At 41.0% G+C, this 18,539-nt stretch overlaps 1 protein-coding gene across 2 annotated transcripts in view; it reads left to right on the top strand.

The window, feature by feature from the left end:
• The window catches only part of PLCE1 (phospholipase C epsilon 1), a 376,762-nt gene that overhangs the window by 197,627 nt on the left and 160,596 nt on the right, over positions 1 to 18,539 (top strand). For both annotated transcript variants that reach the window (XM_019953110.2, XM_070780500.1), the window contains one exon: positions 16,909 to 17,225. In XM_019953110.2, the coding sequence (XP_019808669.2) occupies positions 16,909 to 17,225 (317 nt within the window). The remainder of the gene's footprint in view (positions 1 to 16,908; positions 17,226 to 18,539) is intronic.

An 18,539-nucleotide genomic window follows, 5' to 3' on the forward strand; every position in this document is an offset into this window, starting at 1 on the left:
TAGAGAGCCATCACAGGCTCTTAAAGCAGGTTGAATTTTAGGAAGGAAAGACCAACAAAGGTCAAGGGTCTGGAGGTAGGACACCCTCAGAAGGAGGGAGAGTCATAATCACAAACCTGCGTGGATATTCCCGGATCAGGAATAGTGTGCTCAAAATAAAGGGCCAGAAGCCAGTGTGAACACATGTAGTTTATGTTGGCCCAGGGCAGTGCTTACAGGAAAAAAGATTGGTCTTGAAAATTTAACATCACAGGGAGAAAAATGAAAAGGTAATACAAACTACAGTTGGTTAAGAATGGAGGCATTTTTACTATGACACAGCAGCATTGTGAAAATCCCCACACTTGAGCCAAGGGATATATGCGGCTAAACTTCTCTCAGAGTTTGGGCTTTTGACTGGTCTTGACGCAGACTGCTCAGCCCGAGGGGCTGAGAGCAGGGCCTCATTGGGCTTCCATAAAGCATAGATCTTGCCCAAATGTGGAAAACCTTTAGGGACATGAAAACCATTAGGGATCTGTAGCCCTGACTTGAACCAAGCAGAATAAACAAACCCCTGCCCAAATTGGAACTCACTGGATGCCTTTCAGAGTTATCCAAGGGGAAAGGCTGGAGGCCTCAAGGGTCTTCAAGTGGGTTAATGTCCTGTTTCACTGCTTCACTCCAGTCTAATTTAACTGCGTGCTCTTCAGTCTTTGCCCTTTTTTGAAGTGTCTCAGCACCTCAGTTGCAAACCCAGAAATAGACTGTGTTCTGAACCTAAAACATATACAGTACTCCCTTTTTTTTTTCCTGCTAACGGGATGTTAAAGTCCGAATAAGATCTTCTGGAAGTGTGTTACATATTCAGGGACTGGGTTGGAAAAGTTCCAGAGAGCATTCACATTTTCCATAGACAGGGTCTTGCTAAGTTCCCAACCTTGATTTCTATTTTCAATATCCTTTGTCACTCTTTCCAGTCTCATTGTTTAGTTTTCTGTATGCATAACATAGTGTAATTGTGTCTCTCTCCCCATAACAGCTAAGTGGCATGTTTTCCTTTTAATTCCTTTTTTTTTTTTTAAATGGGGAGGCAGATGCATAGAGAACTGTGAACATTCATTCATTTACTGAATAGTCAACTTGATGCCTAACGGTTGGACACTCAGATGCTGTTTGGAGACAGTGAAAGGGGTAGATTGAAGAAGAATTAACACTACTCCTGTCTCCCTGATGTTCACAGTCTAGTAAAAGGTGGAGATGGACACAGGGGTAGGAAACCAAGACTCAGAGCAGCTAAGGACCAAGCCCTAGATGGGCATGAATCCAAAGGTCACAGAAGCCTGATTTGAACTAACCTCAACCTAGGCTTGGGGCTTCCCTGGTGGCTCAGATGGTAAAGAATCTGCCTGCAATGTGGGAGATCTGGGTTCAGTCCTTGGGTTGGGAAGATCCCCTGGAGGAGGGCATGGCAACTCACTCCAGTATTCTTGCCTAGAGAATGCCCTTGGACAGAGGAGCCTGAGGGGCTGCAGTGCATGGGGTTGCAAAGAGTCGGACACGACTGAGCGACGAAGCGCAGCACAGCACAACCTAGGCTTGAGCTCTTGCCCTGTCTCTAGTCCACCTCTAGGAAACGAAGTGTAACACACTGTGAAAACGTTTGCTGAGCGCTAGCCATGGCTTTGTCCTAGACAGGGAAAACAGTGAAAAGAGGGCATGTTCTTCAGCTCCAGGAGTCAGTGATTTAGTTGATAGAAAGACTGACGTTGAATATGTGGTTACACCATACCGTGACACATATGAAACAAAGATTAGTGATTAAAAGTGTGCACTTTGGTAACAGACAGACCTAAATCCCAGATCCACATCAGACAAGCTTTGTGACCTGGGGTTAATTTGCTCCAGGCAAATTCTGTTCCTAAGTTTCATCATGTTTTCTGTAAAATGGGGACAATGTAGATACTTGCCTCACAAAATTATAATGGGATAAAATCAATGAACTTAATGATTATAAAGCATACTGTCCAAAACAAACAACAGGAAAAGGTGTATGTAGAGCAAAGAAGACATTCCAGAAATAGTAAGAACAAAGGCTTAGGTCAGAATCGCTCTTAGAAGGGGTTCAGGTTTGGGCCTAGCAAGGGGTCAGGTTTGGCAGAAGGGAGAGAGCGTGAAGGGGACTGTGGAAATGGAGCAGGGTAGTGTGCCCTCGTCTGGAGGCTGCCTGGAGCCGCAGGTGGACTCTGGGGGTCAGTGCAAACCTCAGGAAACAGAGCTTTTCACAGCTTTTGACCTCAGAGCTCATTTCTCCCATCCACACCCACCCTTCTCACAATTCCAGGCCACATCAGCCACCAACAGCAACTCACCTGCCTGGAAATTCTCTCTCTTCTTCCTGGCTATTAATAATTCAGGTGGATAATGCACATATAAATTTCCTTTTCTCTTTTTCTGCCTCAGACATGAGAAATTGGAATTTTTTGTGCAAACTCTTTCTCTTAGAAGAAAAAGAGAAAAAGGATGGAAGGAAATGAAGGAGGTAAAAGAGATAGAAGAAGGGAAAGGGAGGGAAATGCCTAGAGACAGGATGGACATACGGGTGCATGATAACAGACGTGTTCAGCAAAGAACAGACTTACTATCCCATGTATCAGAAATAAGTCACACAAATCAGTCTTGCCAATGGATTCCATTGGAAGGACTTCCTGCTCTTCTTCTCTTCCCTGCTGCTGTCTGAATGTCTGGACTTAGAGAAATTACACTAGCTATTTGAGGAAGAGTTTGCTTGCTGACATGGATGCCACATCCCTTCCAGAACCTTCTGATCTCCCCACAGTAGGGGGAGCAGGGAGCCCAGGTCTTAGATTCCTTTGGCCCTGGACTGTGTCACTGTCCCTTGTGTTTATCAGTCTCTCCATCTGTTCATTCAGTGACACTAACCTCTTCTTTCTGCAGGCACTCTGCCAGGAGTTGGAGATAGCAACATAAGCTATAGGAGGTCCAAACAACAGAACTGCTGCTGCTAGGTTGCTTCAGTCGTGTCCGACTCTGTGCGACCCCATAGACGGCAGCCCACCAGGCTCCCCCGTCCCTGGGATTCTCTAGGCAAGAACACTGGAGTGGGTTGCCATTTCCTTCTCCAATGCATGAAAGTGAAAAGTGAAAGTGAAGTCGCTAAGTCGTGTCCGACTCTTCGCGACCCCATGGACTGCAGCCTACCAGGCTCCTCCATCCATGGGATTTTCCAGGCAAGAGGACTGGAGTGGGGTGCCAGTATCTTCTCCGAAACAGCAGTACTACAGACTCTGAAAACAGCATTGAAAAAGGACCAGGGCTATGCAGAGCACCTTTGTATCAATTTACAGTGCCCAAAGGTGACTGCTTAGCGCTTAACTTGGGCCTGAATTCTTGTGATTTTTCTTAAAAAAAAAAAAATCATTTCTGTACCTTTATTACTTTGGACTTAAAAGCAAAAAGCCTACGTTGCTTTAAAAATATTGTTTTTAATATTGTATTAAGATCTTAATATTTTAAGATCAAAATATTGATCTTTTCTACTGATCAATTTAGTACAGTCATTCCAGGTCTTATGACTGTTCTATACCAGATCAAAGAGGAGCTGGTCTCAGGAAGAAAGCGTGAGGTCCCTCTTAAACATCTTGAAATCTGTATGTGTTTTCTTTACACATTTTATTGAACTGGCTCCCTTCTCCTGCGTCCCACTGCCATCATGGACATCATGTCACAAAATCAAATGGCCTTGCTAACCCCCTAGACTTTGGCCTAAGAAAGGTCCTGTGAAGATTCTTCTCAACATCCCATAGTGGAAGACAGTCAAGAAGTTGATGCAGACGTCCATGCAGGTGGATTGAGAGAAAGCAATGAAAACGGGATGGAAGTGACTAATTCTGGAAATAACTAGCAGATGCAAACTCAGCCCAGGAGGTGGAGGGGTGACAAATGTCCCCAGGAATTTGGACCAGAGGAAGTGAAGGTGACACCCTAAATAGAAGTTCAACTTGCATAACTTGACTCTAAGATGCTGGTTGTTCAAGTAGACTCTCCCAATAGAAGCATCAGGATTGGAGCTAAGTGAGAGGTCAGAACTGGAATTACACATTTACAAAGTCATCTGCTTAGCTGTGATGGTTGCATCTTGAGATGAACATTTCTAGGAAATAGAGAGGTAAGAGAACTGCGACTGTAGAGTTCAGGTTCAGGAGCTGCAAGAAGACTCAGAAATCAGTGTCATTTCTGGAGAGGAAAGAGGAAAGCCAAGATCATGTAGTGTCCTGAGCCCGGACTCAGGGAAGGTCCACGGTGTTAGGCTTAGACTTGTAGATTACCAGGCTCCCGCTCCATGACATTTGCATGGTAATTTTAATACACCAAATAATAATTTCCTCCAATCTATCACTAGCCACTTTGGCATGGCTATTTTTCCCCCTCTTAAAGTTGGCTTTGACTTTGTCAGTAAAGATCTTCTACTCAAATAATACTGCATAATTAAATACAAAATAGTTTCTATCCAGTCGTGTCCACTACTAGATAAGGTACATCCCACAGGCTGAATTCACGTGGTAAGTACTTACTGAGGATTTGAGTTGAAATAACATTTGGTCAACAAGTGACACACTGTGAATCCTTATGCCTTCAGGTTTTGGTCCCATTTTAGTTGAAAAGGGGAAATGAACAGTTTTGTGTTTGTGCATAACTTTAGCTGTGGTACCCAGAGTACAAGAAATGGGGAAGAGAATGAACTTTGAAGTCAAATGAGTCTGAGTCAAATTCCTGGCATCACTACTTACTACCTGTGAGTATTTAGGCAAGTTACTTAACCTTTGGTGTTTCCTCAGCTGTAAAATGAAATATTTAATCATACTTGGGGGCTTCCCTGGTGGCTCAGACAGCAAAGTATCTGCCTGCAATGCAGGCGACCCAGGTTTGATCCTGGGTCAGGAAGATCCCCTGGAGAAGGGAATGGCAACCCACTCGAGTAGTCTTGCCTGGAGAATTCCATGGACAGAGGAGCCTGGTGGGCTACTTTCCATGGGGGTCGCAAAGAGTTGGACACCAATGATTGACTAACACTTAATCATACTTAGACCAGAGTCACTGGTAGGACTAAAGGAGATACTTAAATAAAATGTTACAAAAAGTAATGCTGTCAGTACAATTAGTACTGCCTTTTATGGGCAAAAATAAATAAATAAATTCCAGGTCGACGTGTGTTTTTCTTATTAAGTGACTTTGAGCTACCCAAAGTCTGGTACAGGTCAGTTCTGAAATAATATGTTTTAAATCAGAAATAACATGCACCAGTTTTCTTTTAAGTCATAGAGCTATTTTAATTGATACTCATATCATCATGGGTTGAAAATGTGATTATGATAACAAACAACAATTTTCAACATGCATTTTTAAAATATGTATTTCCTTTCTTTAAAACAAACATAATTTTTAAAAATATCAGAGTGTTTGTGGTTTGAAGTCATGGTTACAGTCACATCCCAGTTTGCCATCTGTTCTTGTCCAATGTACAGGTCCAAGTTAAGGTCAGAACTGCAAATAAACAATAAATGTCTGCTGGTCTCATACAAGGCTTTTCTCGGTTAGGCTGTACTTAAATATGCGATATATTAATATACAATAACTATGCAGTTAAACATATGAAAATTAAAGTAACGCACCATATTAGTAGAATAATGGATAACAACCACGTGATCATCTCGAAAGATGCAGAAAAATCATTTGACAAAATCCAATACCCTTTTACAATAAACACATTTAACAAAATAGGAATAGAAGGGAGCTTCTCTAACCTGATAAAGTGCATCTATGAAAAACCCACAGCTAATACAATGTGTTATGGTGGAAGACTGAGAATTTTTCACCCAAGATCAGGAACCAGACAAAGATATCTCTTCTCATCGCTTCTGTTCCACATTTATTGGAGGGTCTTGCTAGGGCAATTAGGTAAGAAAAAGAAACAAAAGGTATTCCAACTGGAAACAAAGAAGTAAAACGATCTCTGTTATCAGATAACCTGATCTCATATATAGAAAATCCTAAGAAATCCACTGAACTCCTATTAGAACTAATAAGTGAATTCAGCAGGCTTGCAAGACAGAATCTCAGTCATATTTATTCACACTGGCCATGAACAATTTGATAGTGAAGTTACAAAAACTATTTCATTTACAGCAGCAGCAAAAATAATATAATACTTAGGAATAAATTTAACAGAAGAAATTCAAGACTTGTACACTCAAAACTACAAAGCATTATTGAAAGAATTTTAAAAGACTTCAATAAGTGGAAAGACCTCCTGTGGTCATGAATTTAAAACTAATATTGTTAAGCTGGTCATACTCCCCAAAGTAATCTACTGATTCAGTGCAGTCCAAATTCCACCCACTGTTTTTGGGGAATTAACAAGCTGATTCTAAAATTTACATGGACTTTCAGGGTCCCAAAATAGCCAAAATAACTTTTTAAAATAAAAATTAAAAGTGAAAAAAATTGGAAGACTCACACATCCATTTTCTAAATTTACTACAAAGCTACAGTAACCCACTCCAGTGTTCTTGCCTGGAGAATCCCAGGGACAGGGGAGCCTGGTGGGCTGCCGTCGATGAGGCCTCACAGAGTCGGACACGACTGAAGTGACTTAGCAGTGGCAGTAGCATAGACCAAAAGTATGGAATAGAGATCCCAGAAATAAACCCTTGCATGTATGATCAAATAATTTTCAACAAAGATCATTCAGTGGGGAAAGTTTTTCCAAAAATGATGCTAGGAAAATTGAATACACATGTACAAAAATGAATTTGGGCCCTTGCCTTACACTGTATACAAAAATTAACCTAAAACAAATCAAAGAACTAAATATAAGACCTAAAGCTATGAAACATAGAGGGAAAGCATCATGACATTGTATATTGCAATGAGTTTTGGATATGACACCAAAAGCACAGTCAACAGAAGAAACATGGAAAATAGGACTTTATCAAAATTAAAAATTTTGTGATATCCAATGTCTTATAATAACTTATTATCGAAGGTAATCTGAAAAAAAAATATATGTAACTGAATCAGTTTGCTGTACACCTGAAACTAACACAATATTGTAAATCAACTATATTTCCATTTTTAAAAAAAATTTTTTTGTCAAAGAACACTATCAGTAAAGCTAAAAGGTAGCACACAGAATGGGATAAAATATTTGCAAATAACATACATGATAAGAGATTAATATCCAGAATATATATAAAACTCAACAACAACAAAAAACCCAATTCAAACTTGGGCAAAGGACTTAAGTCAATATTTCTCAAAAGAAGTATACCAATGGCCAGTAAGCACATGAAAACATGCTCAACATCATTTGTGACTAGGAATATGCAAATCAAAACCATAAGATACCACTTCACACTCACTAGGATGGCTATAATTTAAAAGAAGATTTAAGGAAAACAAATGTTGACCTGGATGTGGAGAAATTGGAGCCCTGTGCATTGCTGAGGGAATGTAAATTGGTGCAGTCCCTGAGGAAAACAGTTTGAGCATTCCTCAATAACTGCTAAACACAGAGTTATCATATTGTTGTGGCCACGTGTGCCGGGAAACAAACTCACTCAGAAGGACGATGCAGATGGTGGAGTGCAGTTTATTACACCGGCGGGCCCAAGGCTGAGTCTCCTCTTAGCCAAGGACCCCAACCAGTTTTTGTGAAAACCTTATATATCCTAAGTGTACATGTTCAAACCCACCTCCCCAAATTCTCTGAAACTAGTCTGAACAAAGGAAAAGAAAGATACAATCAAAGTTAACCAGTGATACATATGCCTTAAACCCGTGATTCGTATGCCTTAAGCCTAGGTAGTTAACAGTGGACAATTATCAATAGGCCTGTGGTCATACCCCAATAAGCATAATAGAATTTATGATTCTATTTGGTTACACAGATAATTAGTGTATTCTTTTAGGCGATGGCGGAGAAGGCAATGGTACCCCACTCCAGTACTCTTGCCTGGAAAATCTCATGGATGGAGGACCCTGGTAGGCTGCAGCCCATGGGGTCACTAAGAGTCAGACACGACTGAGCGATTTCACTTTAACTTTTCACTTTCATGCATTGGAGAAGGAAATGGCAACCCACTCCAGTGTTCTTGCCTGGAGAATCCCAGGGACGGGGGAGCCTGGTGGGCTGCCATCTATGGGGTCGCACAGAGTCGGACATGACTGAAGCGACTTAGCAGTAGCAATAGCAGTTTAGGCGATGGAGAATCTAGATACGAGCCCTGGGGCTCTTCCATCCAGGGGACGGGGTGTGTCTGGTTTTCCAGTTGGTATGTCGTTTCCATAAATACTGGGCATATAGCTCAAAGTCCACAGTCCAGCCCAAGATGGAGTCCTGCTTTCAAGATGGAGCCTGTTCTGTCTTCAGTATGATCCATCCTTCAGTATGATCCATCAATCCCACTCCTAGGTATTTACCCACACAAAAGATTTTACACAAGTATTCATAATAGCATTATTCATGATCATCAAAAGGTGGAAACAATACAAATGTTCATTACCTGATGAATGGATAGACAAAATTTGGTATATACATAAATGGAATCTTATTTAGCCAAAATAAGAAATGAAGTACTGATTCATGCTATAACGTTGATTTACGTTGAAAATATTATAACTGAAAGAAGCCATACACAAAAGGCCACATATTGTATGATTCAGCTTTAGAAAATGTACAAATCCATAGAGACAGAAAGAGTAGTGGTTGTCAGGGGCTGATAAGAGTTGGGCCAGGGGGAATGACTGATAATGTGTGTGCATATATTCTAATATTATTGCTCAGTCGTGTCTGACTCTTTGTGACCCCATGGACTATATAGCCTGCCAGGATGCTCTGTCCATGGGATTGTCCAGGCAAGAGTACTAGAGTGGATTGCAATTTCCTCCTCCAGGGGATCTTCCCGATGTGGGATTGAACCCGTGTCTCCTGTGTCTTCTGCATTGCAGGTGGATTTTTACTTGCTGAGCCTTAGAGGAAGTAGCAGTGATAAAAAATGCTCTAAAAGTAACTATGACAACAGTTCAACTCCATGAACATAGTGAAAAACTGCTGAATTGTATACTTTCAAAAATGAGTTTTATGGTATGTGAATTATATCTCAGTTAAAAAAAAAAGAATGAACATAAATAACTCAGCAGTATTTTAGCATGAAAGGATTTAACTCTGAGACTCTTCTGACTTTTCAATGAGGTTTGCTGATGATGCCAAACTAGAAAGGATGTGACTGTTCATAGAGAGGACAGCTGCCAAGTTAAGAACAGCAAATTTGGGGTGGGGAGGCGATAACTTTTTTAAAGTGGGGAATCTATTATTAAAATGTATGGCAAAATGTGATAGATATTTTCCTATGAATAAATGAGCATCTTTTTAAAAAATGCTTGATTATGGTGGACACCATACCAGAGGGTACAAGTTGCAGGTTATAAAAACAAAGCAAAAGTTTCCATACCCTGAAATGGTTTGATATATGACTAAGTCTCTCCATCTGACTTCCAAGATGAAAGGCCCCAAGATTCCTTCCTCTTTTAAAGGATAAATTCACAACAATAAAAAAACAGCTAACTACTGAGAGCTGAATATGTGCTAAACGTTTTTGCATGCATTTTCTCATTTTAATTTCCCCATCATCATTATGACATGGTTGTAGAGAACTTACCCAAGGTCAGTCAGCAAGTCAGTGCCTGAGCTGGGCTGCAGCCCCACTCCTGTGTGACTGCCAGGACCCCACTCGTAACCGCTGGATTATACTTTCCATTACCTTGTTTTCTTCCTCTGGGGGAGATTCCCCCCAAGAGTGTACAACACCTGAGGTTCTACCCACACTAAGTAGGGGAGACAGTGGAGTAGAGAGGGAATACTTGACTGGGAGTTGGAGACCAACTTTGCCGATAATCAGCTCCATGACCCTGAGCAAGAAGCTTGATCTCTTAGAGGCACTGCTTTCTGATTTGTAAGGTGTGGAAAATTTGTCCTAGCTGTCCCTGAATGAGGTCCTTCCAGCTAGATCATTTGGTCTGAGTCCCACCTCATTTACCTACTACTAGGAATCCAGTTGTATAGAGACACTAAGAGGAACAAATCCTTCAAGCCAGAGAGGGTGGTGATTTGGGGAGCCTGGACTTGGGTGTCAGACTGATGTGGCACGGCTTCCATCACTAATCTCAGGATGATACTGAATAAGTTCTGTAACTTCTGTCCCCGTATGCTAAAATGGGTATAATAGTAGGAAAGGGTATAAATAAAATGAATATAATAATAAAATGAGTATAAAATAATATAAAAGAAGTATAATAATAATAAAACTTTCCAGGTTTTCTAGTGACTAAGACTCTGTGCTCCTGATGCAGGGGACCTGCGTTTAATCTCTGGTCAGGAAACTAGATCCCGCATGCCTCGGATAAAAGCCGGTACTCCCAAATAAATAAATAATAAAAAAAAATAAGCTTTAAAAAAGTAATAGCATAGGGTGCTATGGCATAAAGTGGTTGTGAGGACCGAGTGAGACCTCTTTAGGGAGCTTACAGCAACTCTTAGCATACAGTAAGTAGTGATTATTATACATTATTTAATGATATTATAATTTATTTAGTATTATTATTGATGATTATCATTATAAAATCGGAGAAGGCACTGGCAACCCACTCCAGTACTCTTCCTGGAAAATCCCATGGACGGAGGAGCCTGGTGGGCTGCAGTCCATGGGGCCACTAAGAGTCGGACATGACTGAGCGACTTCACTTTCACTTTTCACTTTCATGCATTGGAGAAGGAAATGGCAACCCACTCCAGTGTTCTTGCCTGGAGAATCCCAGGGACGGGGGAGCCTGGTGGGCTGCCATCTATGGGGTCCCACAGAGTCGGACATGACTAAAGTGACTTAGCAGCAGCAGCAGCATCATTATAAAATAGATATACAGAATCCCTTAAGGGTAAATAGTATAGGTTTAAGTTGCTCAGCCAGATCAGACTCTGGTGTTCAGGTGACCTGCTTGGGCTCTGCTCTAGAAATATTCACATCTACTGTACACATCAGGAATGGCCTGCTGGCTACAAGGGCATTAGATTGTCATTGGCACTCTAGAGTTTCCCTCTTGTTAACTTTGAGCCAGTAATGCCACTTTCCTCTATAAGCATGGCATCTTATTATAGTTTACCATATGAATTTTGGCTCAATTAATTTTGTTTACCCAAAAAATCAGAAACAATAGGTGATCAATGAGAAATACGGCTGAAACATTTGACTAATGTGTGCTGTGAAAAGAAATTACCGCTCCCTGGAAATTTCCCAGTGTGGGTGGGGAATTTTTCTCTGTTTCAATGTTATTGGAAAATATAATAAGCACGTATAATGATATATTTAAAAACTCTATCACAGTGTTATTTATAATGACATAAATGGTAAACATAACACTGACTACTAAAGAGACATTAAGATCAAATATTAGAAAACTAGTTTTAAAGTTGGGGAAATGTGCACTGTAGAATAAGTTGGGTTTTTTGTTTGTTTGCTTCGAAAAAAAAAGCATGTGTTCTGATCCTAATTTTGTAAGTGCTTTGTACATTTGTAGAAAAAATATGAAATGCTACAACAAAAGTATTAGCAGAGATTATCTATGGGTGTAGGATTATTGATTGTTTTAATTTTCTTCTTTATACTTCTCTAATTTTTTATACTTTCATGGTGGGCTTATATCTCTTTGGAAGTCAGAGTGAGCACAGAAGTTATTTTTTACTAATAGGAATTCTGTCATATTTCTTCCATGAGGCTCTTCCATCCTTATAAAGTATTTTATCTGACTGTGGTTTAATTCTCAATCTATGCATATTGGTTTTTTCCCCTTTTAAAAAAAGAGTACAACTTAGGAATAATATGCTTCATTGATTTGTGAACTCATAAAATCATGCAGTATTGAGGGCCAGACACAGCTGTTGCAAGATTGACTGTGACTCTGAAAACCAATAACAGATAATGAGAAAGTATCATCAACTAGCTGACCTTTCTCCATCTAAATCTATTACTTCCCTGTTGAAAAACAATTTTCAACTCTGCCTGAGATTTAGTGTCTGCAAGTCAACTTTGAATCTTAAATAAAAGAAAGAAATTAACATCCTTCCTCTCCTGTCTTATTTTATGATTGGAATCACATCACTCAAAGAGTGATGTGAGGTTGATGAATCCAGGGCTTCAGTTAAAAAAATAAAGGATTGCCTGCAATTGCAATTTGAACTAATTTTTCAAAAACAATACTGTAATATTTGGAAAAATCTGAACTGCTCAAACACCAAACCAGTTTGTGCCCATGAGAAGATTAGAATTTTGTTCTCTGGCTGAATTTTTCAGATACCATTTTGATATATCTTTTTAATACTGTAAAATTACATTAGAAAAAAGTTCAATGAAATAGTAGACAGTCCCTGGGAGTAGAAGTTTATAGGCAAGATCAGGGCTTTCTGGTCATAGGAAGGAAGGAACCAAGGGTCAAGTGGATGTCTCTCACCACAGCATCCCTCAAGGGAAGACTCGGCCCAGATTCTCCTCCTTCAAAGTCGGGCGATCGCATAGGTCCACCCAGAGACCCAAAAGTTTAAGGTGTACATTTCTTCACGTATATGTTTGGAACCTCCTACCACCCCCATTGTTCCTTCATGAGCCACACCTGTTCTGTAGTGCCTTCCAGAAAATAAAGCTTCTTTCATTTTCTACGCAGATGCTCCATCTCTGTTCATATATGCTACAGCCTTGGGCAATGACTTGCAGTTTCCAAAATAAGCAATGTTCTCTCTCACCCTTGGATCTTTACATGAACCTTTATATGTTGTCTTTGGCAATATGGCAGACCAAGCCTCTTTGGAACCACTAACCTCACCCAAGGCCCTATTTCCCCCAGTTGACAAAAGTTTTGAGGAAACTGTAATTCCCATGGAAATTATATTAGACATAGATAGCAAAATTGAGGATAGCTACTGTGTGCTATGATAGTTTTTCCCCTAATGGGAATTATTAAAGGCTCTGAGAAGTCTTGCAGTTAAAATGGAAAAAGGAAAGCTTGTTTAACTTTGTTTAACCCAGTATGTCTCTAAATTATTAACAAAGGAACCATGTTTTGCATAAATTCAGTGTAATACACTTTCAAAAATTTTGGTTTCAAGCATGGGAACTTTCATACGAATTTGTGAGAAGGAGAGGAGAGGGCACTTTTTCATTACTGTTAGCAACTTTCTAATGTAATTGTAATGTTGTGATTGACACGATGGTTCCAGGCTGACCAAAGAACGGAACTGTCAGCTCTTTAGAGTCAAATCCTTACCTTTGGAGTTTGAAGAGTTCATCTCATCAGACCACTGCAAGTAAGCAAGCACAGGAAGTTGACTTATACTAACAGAAATCACTTGTGATGCACCTAAAATCCATAATGCCAATGTGATATTCTGTTGCTACATAAGATCATATGCTGAGTGATCAAGAACACAAACTCTGAGGTCAAAAAGACCCTAATTCAAATCCCAACTTCCCAGCTGACCACTTAGGTTACCTTATATGAGTATCACATAATAATACTACCTACCTCCTGAATTAATCCAACCATCTCATCCTCTGTCTGGATGTCTCAACCTCTCACTCCTCCTCTTGCCCTCAATTTCCCCCAGCATGAGGGTCTTTTTCAGTGGGTCAGCTCTTTACATCAGGTGGCCAAACTATTGGAGCCTCAGCTTCAGCATCAGTCTTTCCCGTGAATGTTCAGGGTTGATTTCCTTTAGGACTGACTGGTTAGATCTCCTTGTTGTCTAAGGGACTCTCAAGAGTCTTCTCCAGCACCACAATTCAAAAGCATCTATTCTCTGGTGCTCAGCCTTCCTTATGGTCCACCTCTCACATCCTTACATGACTACTGGAAAAACCATAGCTTTGACTAGACGGACCTTTGTCGGCAAAGTAATGTCTCTGATTTTTAATATGCTGTCTAGATTTGTCATAGCTTTCCTTCTGAAGAGCAAGCATCTTTTAATTTCATGGCTGCAGTCACCATCCACAGTGATTTTGGAGACCAAGAAAATAAAGTCTGTCACTGTTTCCACTTTTTCCCCTTCTATTTGACATGATGTGATGGGACTGGATGCCATGATCTTCATTTTTTGAATACTGAGTTTTAAGCCAGCTTTTTCACTCTCCTCTTTCACCTTCATCAAGAGGCTCTTAGTTCCTCTTTGCTTTCTCCCTTTAGGGTCATATCGTCTAGATATCTGAGGTTATTGATATTCTCCTGGCAATCTTGATTCCAGCTTGTGGTTTTTTTCACATGCTGTACTCTGCATGTAAGTTAAATAAGCAGCTGTTTCATAAGATTAGGGAGTTACTTTTATTTCCTCCACAGAATGCTATACTTTGAAATGTCTTAAACCTGGTTACTTCTGGGAAAATTTACTATGTATGGCTAGTTCCACTATACATATATTATCAGCATCAGATACTGAAATCTGCCTCTGTCATCATTCAGGCCATATTCTGGCTCTGTTTGGGGGAAATTTGGTCACTTTCTCAACCATTTAGCAAGTTGGAGAATGAGGTCTTGTAGGCTTGATTGAGAACCTGCCTTATTTTAATTATTTTCAAATATGAGCTTAGAGAAAACCAGATATAATTTGGTATTCCACATCAACACTGTCATCTAAGACAGACCTGGTTTCTACTTTTCTGTTCCATCCACATCCTTATTGATTTATTAATTTGAGCAGAATTATGCATGGCTTAATTTTTGGATCAGATATTATAGTCACCATACTCATAGAGGAAGGAATCAGGTAAAGTAGACTACCTTTTAGAGAAGGTAGATAATGCAGGGTAAGTCTAGTTGGAGTTTAAGGGAGAAGGGATATTTTACTAGTTTGTCTTTAAGGACAATCTCTCTAGGCAAAGAAGAGTCCATGGAAAGGAAGATATGGAAGGTGGAGATATCCACTATGGCAAAGTGAACATGTGCTAAAGGAATAATTTTGAGTCTACGAATGAATGCCTTTGGGACTTCTATCTAATGCACTTGCTACCTTCCTTCCTGCTGCTACTGCTACTGCTAAGTCGCTTCAGTCGTGTCTGACTCTGTGTGACTCCATAGACAGCAGCCCACCAGGCTCTGCCGTCCCTGGGATTCTCCAGGCAAGAACACTGGAGTGGGTTGCCATTTCCTTCCTGCTACCACCTTCTTATTATCAGTTATGAAGCAGGGAATAAAATTTATTTTATTTATTTAGATACATCTCATTACCTATTTCTTCCTTACTTGTATAGGTGGTTCTGTCCCTGTAAGGAAAGTAAAGTGTTTGTTGCTCAGTTGTATCCAACTCTTTGCAACGCTATGGACTATAACCCTCCAGGCTCCTCTGTCTAAGGGATTCTCCGGGCAAGAATACTAGAGTCGGTTACCCTTTCCTTCTCCAGGAAATCTTCACAACCCAGGGGTTGAACCTGAGTTTCTTGCATGGCTGGCAGATGTCTGAGCCATCAGGGAAGCTCTCTGTTCCTGCAAACCACCGGATAAATCTCAGTGGAACTGGCATCTTTGAGGGTGGGATATTGGCAGGGTAGACCGTGACGTTTTGAAATCTGGTGTGCGGAGGGTCCCTAGGTCTCTGGTATGTTCGCACACAGGGTGCACATCCCTGTATGTGTATAGGCCTCCTCCCCTCTTCCATTTCAGTTGCTTTGTCTGTGCCCACCTTCATTCCTTTTCAGACTGATGGTTAGCCCTGGAGGATGAGGAAGCAAATAGTACATTCTCCTTCACTAGTACTCTGCAGAGGTCACAGTGACCTGCTTAGGGAATGGTGTGCTAGGTCACCTCTGCTTCTGAAAATGGGAAACCAGAGAGTGGGAGGGGGGCAAGACAGATATCAGAAAGGTCTCCATAACAGGACAGAGAGTATAGAACCATTCACCAAGCAGAAACTTTGGTTGATAAACCTCTAAGATTTTTTAAAATTTATTTTTAATTAGAAGATAATTGCTTTGCAATGCTCTATTGGTTTTTGCCATACAATGACGTGAATCAGCCATAAGTATACAAATATCCCCTCCCTCCTGAATCTCCCTCCTACCCCGCCACCCCAACCCAGCCCTCTAGGTTGTCACAGAGCACCGGGTTGAGCTTCCGTGTTACATAGCAACCTCCCATTAGCTATCTGTTTTACATATGGTAATGTATATGTTTTAGTGCTGCTCTCAGTTTGTCTCACCCTCTCCTCACCCTCTGCCACTGTGTCCACAAGCCTGTTCTCTACATCTGTGTCTCTATTTTTGCCCTGCAAATAGATTCATCAGTACCATTTTTCTAGATTTCATATATATGTGTTAATATACATTATTTGTTTTTCTCTATCTGATCTACTTCACTCTGCATAACAAGCTCTAGATTCATCCACCTCAGTTCAACTGACTCAAATTTGTTCCTTTGATGAGTGAGAATTATTTCATTGTATATATGTACCACAACTTCTTTATCCCTTCATCTGTCGATGTACATCTAGGGTGAAAGCTGTAAGATTCTCAATGGCTCTCAAGTAAATATCTGCTGTGCATGCATGCATGCCAGGTCATTTCAGTCATGTCCAACTCTTTGCGACCCTATGGACTGTAGCCAACCAGGCTCCTCTGTCCATGGAATTCTCCAGGCAAGGACTAGAGTGGGTTGCCATGGCCTCCTCCAGGGGATCTTCCCATTCCAAGGATCAAACCTGTGTCTCTTACATCTCCTGGTTCTTTAGTGTTCTCTAGTGCCACCTGTGAAGCCCAAATATCTGTGGTAGGGGTTACCAGTCACAGTGTAACCATGGCTTCTGTTGCTTTATTTCAGAACGCCAACCAGGCACCTCTATGGCCAACTCCAGTGCCCTTCCTTCAAGTTCAGCTGGGATCAGCAAGGAACTGATTGATCTGAAGCCCCTCATCCAGTTCCCAGAGGAAGTCGCCAGCATCCTGATGGAGCAGGAGCAAAATATTTACCGAAGGGTCTTGCCAGTTGACTATCTTTTCTTCTTGACCCGGGGCTTGGGCACAACAGAACGCCAGAGGTCCCTGCCCTGCCTCAAAGCATCCATCTCAGCATCCATTCTTACCTCCCAGAAGGGAGAGCACAACGCCCTCGAAGATCTTGTGATGAGATTTAATGAGGTAAGAAGCCGCTCTCAGATGTGTTGTGATTGAATCACGAGTAAGTGCTTGTTTTCATTTTTAGTTAATTTTTAATTGAAATATAATTGATTATCATGTTGTATCAGTTTTTGCTGTACAGCAAAGTGAATAAGCTGTTCATTATACATATGTCTTTTTAGATTCTTTTCCCTTATAGGACATTACAGAATATTAAGTAGAGTCAGTCCCCTGTGCTATGCAATAGGGCCTTATTAATTATCTATTTTATATATAATAGTGTGTGTATGTCCATCCCAATCACCCAATTTGTCCCTCCCCCACTCTCCCCCTGGTAACCGTAAGTTTGTTTTCTGCATCTGTGACTCTACTTCTGTTTTGTGAATAAATTCACTTGTACCATTGTTTTATATTCCACACATAAACAATGTCATATGATATTTGCCTTTATCTAACTGCTAGTAAGTGACCTTTAGGCATTTCCCCTTTTAGGTCTGTTTGTTACTGCTATCTCATCTACCTGTCTGTCTTGACGCTTCCATGATAACTGTTTCCTTTCCAGGCAATGGGATAGACACACTGTCATCCTCCCTTTCACTCCACTCTACCCTTCAACCTAATTGAGCCCATCTCCATCCCCTAGCATAACCATGTTCTACAAGCTTTCACCCTTTGGACAACCAGAACCCCTCATTTTCTGTATGCCCTTGCCAAAATGTTCTCTCTGGGCTCATGTTCAAATAATCTCCTCCTGGTGCTCGTAAGCCTAGGTGTCTTAATTTGGAGTTTGATGACATGATCCCTTGCCCATGGGGTCCTTCTAGCCCACTCCATCTTCTATTGTCAGTTCTCCCCCGCAGAAATTAAACACCAATACACCTGGGTCAGAAGAGCTGGGAGGAACATGGTCTTGAAGGACAATGAATTGCCTCATTCCTGACCTCTGTATACCATCAATTTCTCAGCCCCAGAAAGTCCCTCCAAGGCCTCCGAGACCTTGCCAGAAGCAACCTCTAAAAAGGACAGGTGTGACCAGAGTCTGGGAACACCTAGAAGGGAGGTATTGCAAGAGGTCTAGGAGCTTGCTGGGAGCAAAAGAGCCAATTGCTGGACACCCTGTGACCTTGGACCAAGGATGAAGGACAGGATAGAGAGGCAGGTCTCTAGAGTCAGGGGATGCTGCACTCTTGGACTTAAAGAATACTTTCACTCCATAGCCTAACCCCACACCCAGAGCTTTCTGTTCTATATTTTATTTCTTTTAGACTTCATTTCCTTGTCTTGAATATTAAAACACAGAATTTCAGTCTGTGTGTTTGGTGGTTGTTGGTTGGT

The sequence above is a fragment of the Bos indicus genome, chromosome 26, assembly GCF_029378745.1.
Source record: "Bos indicus isolate NIAB-ARS_2022 breed Sahiwal x Tharparkar chromosome 26, NIAB-ARS_B.indTharparkar_mat_pri_1.0, whole genome shotgun sequence".
Lineage (NCBI taxonomy): Eukaryota > Metazoa > Chordata > Mammalia > Artiodactyla > Bovidae > Bos > Bos indicus.